Source organism: Perca flavescens, chromosome 15 (assembly GCF_004354835.1).
Source record: "Perca flavescens isolate YP-PL-M2 chromosome 15, PFLA_1.0, whole genome shotgun sequence".
Classification (NCBI taxonomy): Eukaryota; Metazoa; Chordata; class Actinopteri; order Perciformes; family Percidae; genus Perca; species Perca flavescens.
Window position 1 is genome coordinate 31,486,779 of NC_041345.1, and position 6,000 is coordinate 31,492,778.

A 6,000-nucleotide genomic window follows, 5' to 3' on the forward strand; every position below is an offset into this window, starting at 1 on the left:
GTGGGGATTATGAAATCCCCACATGAAATGCAAGTCCCGTATATTTTGTGCGGAAATCGGTAATTTATGCAGCAAAAAATGCGGCCCCCACATTAATATGCGGACTTTGGCTGATTATGCGTTGAATTATGCGATCGCATAATCAAGTTTTTCTGGAGGGACTGACTGGGTGCATACAATAAATACGATAAATAATCCTTACAGGACATCTAAAAACAGTAATTGAAGTGTAGGGGGTGACAGTGAGCGACTGGGTCTGTCTAACTACATTTGTTTAGGGAAACTATTGCATTTGGGAAGAAGCTATTTTTAAATCTGGCGGTGCTGGATTGTATAGACCTATAACGCCTACCAGAGGGTAACAGTTGAAACAGGTGGTGGCCAGGACGAGTGTTCTTGGCTCTTGATATGAAAGTGAGTATTGTTTTAGATGCTGCACAAGTAAATTTCATTGTATGGTTTTACTGCACAATGACAATTAAAGTCTATTCTAAATGATCAATGCAAAGTGAAATGATCGCTAAATATCGTCTGTAACCGGGTCTTTCCACTGGGTGGCGCTGCGATCCCGCGGTATGAGCTGTTTTTTATGGGTCGTCAAGGACAGAAAGTGCAGTTTAGAAATCGGTCTTCCTGCCAGTATGTTTTTTAACCCTCACGTTGTCCTCGGGTCAAATTTGACCCATTTTGAAAGTTTCTTTCAACTAAATTAACCAAAAAGAACATGAATGGGTTCTTAAGACACTCTTTGGAGGTACAATTAAGGATCAGTTCATTATTTTCCTTGAATTCTGGTTGTTTCATTCTTTTTTCTTTATTGATTAGGTTTATTTTGAATATGTTAAAAATAAAAAAAGAACACGTACATTTCAGTACTGTGCAAGAAAATTCCATGTTATACAAACACATTCCATGTTTAAAAGTAGGAAGAAATAAAAAAAACAACTTTTCTGGTCTTACCCTTTTTCTACTTTTCAACTTTAGTTACAGACAAACAATAAAATTTTATAGGATTAAAAAAAAAAAAGTATCCTGACTAAACTTAGTTTTTACCACTTGTTACTATTTGAAGAAAAAAATAGTAATTTCACAAACACATAGGCTATAATTTCATATAAATGAGGTTCATTGACTAAAAAGTGTAAAACTAGCAGTAATAAGTAGATGTTGAAAAATAATGCGTTGAAAAAAGGCGTTAATGATATCATCTCGTATCGATCGCAGGACCCTGAATCGAATCTCATCGTGACAGACTTTAAGATATCAGTAAATATTGTAAAACAGTAAGTATTGTCTGTTTTATAAAGATCTTTAAATGAAGTACTTATTGTCACTGATCCAAAACTGCGTATCGACATCCGTGTACTACGCCTTGGCCACATTATTTTTTATGTAGTGTGGGGATGTGGTGATCTTTTTAAATGTAGTAACCCTACGCATTACGAGGTGTTTACGTGGCTGCCAATCCAAAATAATAAAATTATTATTAGAGTTGTTACATGAACATACACCATGTTGCTTCCATGTGGAATGAAGTAGGAGTCTTTCTGTCACTGCACACCTTCAGTTTCCTCCACACTCCCCTTTGCGATTCATTGCTATATGGAACAGATCGTAATGCGTCCTAAAACAGGATTATCATCATGCGCTTGGCGAACATCATGCGCATACCAGTATCTTGATAAAAAACTTTTAATTTACACCCCGACTGACAATGGGGAATTTTATAGGGCTGCTTCCTCTGAGTCAATCATTCATTAAGTCAACCTTTATTTACATGTTATTTATGGTGATACCACGTGTGATTTTCCCCGCTGGTAGCAGGCCTCCGTCCCAGAGCCGGGAGGATCTGAGGATCAGCGAGGAGAGGCCGGCCAGTCCAGCGACAGGGTCCCCCATCAAACCTCCGCTCTCCCCGAAACCTGCCGTCGCCCCGAAACCTGTCCGCCACAGTCTGCTGGCAGCACAAGGTACGATACACACTTTCTCTTTTAAATCTCACATACAGGAACCTTTATGCAGTATTGTTAAGAGTAGTAATACCGTTAAAACAGTGATAGAATGCAAAACTGATTTTACCCTGTCATAGTTGAATAACGACAGTTCGGTGGGTAAATAGGACATACATAGAAGCTCAAAGTCCCACTGACACCCCTTTAGTATGAAAATCTCATATTTTGAAACTGCCGCTGAAAACGGGATCTCGAATCTCAACAAAGCTAGTTGCTTACGCAAGCATCTCAAAATCCGGAACCTTAAGAGAACAGTCACGCCCCAACATTTACATAGGCTACACAACTGACCTGAGATCAGGTAGTCTTCTGAATCTAGCTAGGTCACACAGATCTCTGCTATTCCATTACAAAATTCACTTCTGAAACTTTTTTATGCGAGAAATCAACTATGTAAAGCTCAAATATGGGCCGTTTTACGAAACTGGATGGCTAATTGCAAATTTTGTCCGACTGTGTGTCGGAGTTCAGCGCCGGTGCTGCCTGTGTTGTTGCCTCGCCGCCCGGCCTGCCTTCCTTTACACACCCCGGCCTGCTCTGAGCTCGATTGAGCTCCGTTATGGCTTGCAGCCCACAGCACTCCATACCCGCGCAAAGTCACCGGTTCTTGGCAAATGGACTACTACACGCTGGTGCTCTGACAGAGCTCCAGGGCCTGCAGCTCCCCTCTTCCTGCTAGCTAAATGCCCGGTGTGTGTGAGTAAGAGCGCGGTCAGCGAGCTTGTTACGCCAGCAATCTGTTACCACAGGTTCCAGTTAATCTTTTAATGTGTGTAATTATAATGTGTTGAGTTATTTAAACAAACGATTGGGGAAATAAACGCTGCTTGTCCGCGAGTCTCATTGATCGAGCCTGCGGCTGGATGTAGCTAACTATCTGTGATTTGTAGCTAGCCACACATAGCTAGGATTGAAGGGACAGTCATAGATAACGAAACCCCTAATCTTCACAAAAATTCATTAACTTGAAATCGGACACAGTTGTTAGCTTTATAAGACCTTTAGAGATATGTTGTATAAGTGGCGTGACAAAATTCAAACTGTAAATATAGCTAGTTATGCTGACAGCCAGCCAAGATTAACTGGAACTGTTGTAAGAGATTGCTGGTGTAACAAGCTCGCTGACCGCGCTATCACTCTCACACACGGGCCATTTAGCTAGCAGGAAGAGGGGAGCTGCAGGCCCTGGAGCTCTGTCAGCGTAGCAGCGTTTGGTCCATTAACCCCAAAACGGTGACTTTGCGCGGGTATGGAGTGCTGTGGGCTGCCAGGCGTGACGGAGCTCCAGCTACCTCACAGCAGGCCGGGGTCTGTGGAGGAAGGCAGGCCGTGCAGCGAGGCAGCAACACAGGCAGCACCGGCAGCTGAACTCTTTTTTGAATTCTTTGTCACTTTTGTCTACCTAGTGTTGCCTTCCTTCCTTTCTTTCCTTCCTTCCTCCCTTCCTTCTACCATCTTTTTCCAAGGTTTTGTCTGTTTTTAAAAAAAGTTTTTGAATTTAAAGCATTTAAATGTTGTTTTGTAAATGTATCGCTGCAGACATCGCTGTCTCTTTATAGAGACTTTTTTATTTTCTACCAAAAATGATTTGTGCTGGTCAGGGGGTACTTTAAAACACAATTCAAAGGGGGAACATTATTGAGAACCACTGCTGTAGTGTGACCTGCAGTTGTCTCCTCAGCAGCTGGACACTTGTCTCCATCTGTGAGCGTCAGCGGGGTTCAGAGTGTGGCCTTCACCTCTGCGTCCTGTCCATCCTCTCCCGGGCCCCGAGCCCCGGCACCCCCGGCCCCTGAGAGTCCCTCTCTGGCAGCGGCGAGGCCCCAGGTGTGTGTCGTGGGTCCGGGTCCGGTCCCCGAGTCGCCATGCGGGACCCAGGTGGTTCAGCAGAGACTGGATCAGACCAGCACGTCTCTGGCAGCCGCGCTGAAGGCCGTCGAGAGGAAACTGGAGGACAACTCAGATGGGTAAGACAGTCAGAGGGAGACATTCTGAGGCTGTAACACCCGTAAATATTAGGGCTGGGTATCGCCACTGATTTCCTTATTCAATTTCGATTCACAAGGCAGTGTTGTAGTGAAGACCACCTAAACCGAGACCAAGTCATCACCAAGACCAGAGTTTTTCGAGACCAAGACAAGACCGAGACTTTGAGGGGTTGAGACCGAGACTTTGAGTGGTTTAGAATGAGACTTTCTGGGGTTGAGACCAAGACTTTGATTGGATGAGACCGAGACTTTGATTGGATGAGACCGAGACTTTGATTGGATGAGACCGAGACTTTGAGGGGTTGAGACCGAGACTTTGAGGGGTTGAGACTGAGACTTTGAGGGGTTGAGAGTTGAGAGCGAGACTTTGAGGGGTTGAGAAGGAGACTTTGAAGGGTTGAGAAGGAGACTTTGAAGGGTTGAGACTGAGACTTTGAAGGGTTTAGACCAAGACTTTGAGGGGTTGAGAACGAGACTTTGAGGGGTTGAGAACGAGACTTTGAGGGGTTGAGAACGGGACTTTGAGGGGTTGAGACCGAGACTTTGAGGGGTTGAGACCGAGACTTTGAGGGGTTGAGACCGAGACTTTGAGGGGTTGAGACTTTGAGGGGTTGAGACCGAGACTTTGAGGGGTTGAGAACGAGACTTTGAGGGGTTGAGAACGGGACTTTGAGGGGTTGAGAACGGGACTTTGAGGGGTTGAGAATGAGACTTTGAGGGGTTGAGAACGGGACTTTGAGGGGTTGAGACCGAGACTTTGAGGGGTTGAGACCGAGACTTTGTGCCAGACAGCCAGAGCTTCTTCTCCTGTCTCCCGCCTTCACTTTCTTGGGAGTGCGTGTTAAGAAGGTGGGGAGAAAGAAATGAGTTAAGTTATTGGTTAAAGCAGGAAGTTTAACATCCAATCACAGTAATGATGTTAAAACATAAATCAGACACTGCACAGGTTATTTAGCAATATCCCTGCAGGTTTCAGTGTTGTTATACTAACGTTTATTGTTTGTCATGTTTTTTTTGTCACCAGTGGATCGAGCACGATGAAGTCTGCGGGGACGATTCTGGACGACATCGGCAGCATGTTTGATGACCTGGCTGACCAGCTGGACGCCATGTTGGACTGAAGACTTTCAAATTAAAAGCCTCAACCTCAGGAAGAGAAAAGGAGAAACTCAGAAACCGAAAAACTGAAACAGAGAAACAGAGAAACTCAAACAGAGAAACTCAGAAACAGAGCAGCAGAGAAACTGAGGAAGAGGAAACGGAGGGAAGGATGGTCGATGTTTTGAACCCTCCGCTCTGAACGACACGATTAACACAGACATTTGGAGGAACGAAGGGAAAACACTTGTTGTGTTTCTTGGCCTGAACACCAGCACTTCATCTCCCCGGTGCTTCCTGCGTGATGTCCTCCACTCTTGTTTCTGACAGCAAGGTCCGAAATTAATTCTCGCCAAGCTCCAAGTACGGGTAAATGTTCCGTTTGGCGAGTAAATATAAGAGGGCTATCCGGGTTAGGGTTAGGGTTATGGAGGGTAAATGTTTGTACCAAAATAGTTAATGTTTTACAGTCTTCATTTTGGTGAAGCTGAATCATCTTCAGTTTACAGTCCGCTTTTAGGCAGTTTGTAGTCAGTTTTTCGGTCAGTCTACAGTCAGTTTTCAGTCAGTTTTTTTGGTCTGTTTTCAGTCAGTTTTCGGTCAGATTTTGGTCAGTTTTCAGTCAGTTCTTTGTCTGTTTTCTGTCAGTTTTCAATCAGTTTTTCAGTCAGTTTTCTGTAATTTTTTTGTCTGTTTTCGGTCAGTTTTCAGTCAGTTTTTCCTTATTTTTTTTGTCTGTTTTAAGTCAGTTTTCCATCAGTTTTCAGTCATTTTTTGGTCAGTTTTCAGGTAGTTTTCAGTCAGTTTTCCGTCAGTTTCAGTCAGTTTTCAGTCAATGAAAACAGAGGATAAACCAGCAGGAATTGCAACCCCAACAAAAGAGTTTTGTGATGTTACAAAGA

General features: G+C 43.9%; 1 protein-coding gene across 3 annotated transcripts in view; it reads left to right on the forward strand.

The window, feature by feature from the left end:
• LOC114569186 (CASK interacting protein 2) overlaps positions 1-5,686 on the forward strand; it is a 77,167-nt gene extending 71,481 nt beyond the window's left edge. For all 3 annotated transcript variants that reach the window (XM_028598973.1, XM_028598974.1, XM_028598976.1), the window contains 3 exons: positions 1,822-1,970; positions 3,694-3,979; positions 5,025-5,686. In XM_028598973.1, coding sequence (XP_028454774.1) covers positions 1,822-1,970; positions 3,694-3,979; positions 5,025-5,121 — 532 coding nt within the window. In that variant the 3' untranslated portion in view covers positions 5,122-5,686. The remainder of the gene's footprint in view (positions 1-1,821; positions 1,971-3,693; positions 3,980-5,024) is intronic.
• Positions 5,687-6,000: the final 314 nt, after the last annotated feature.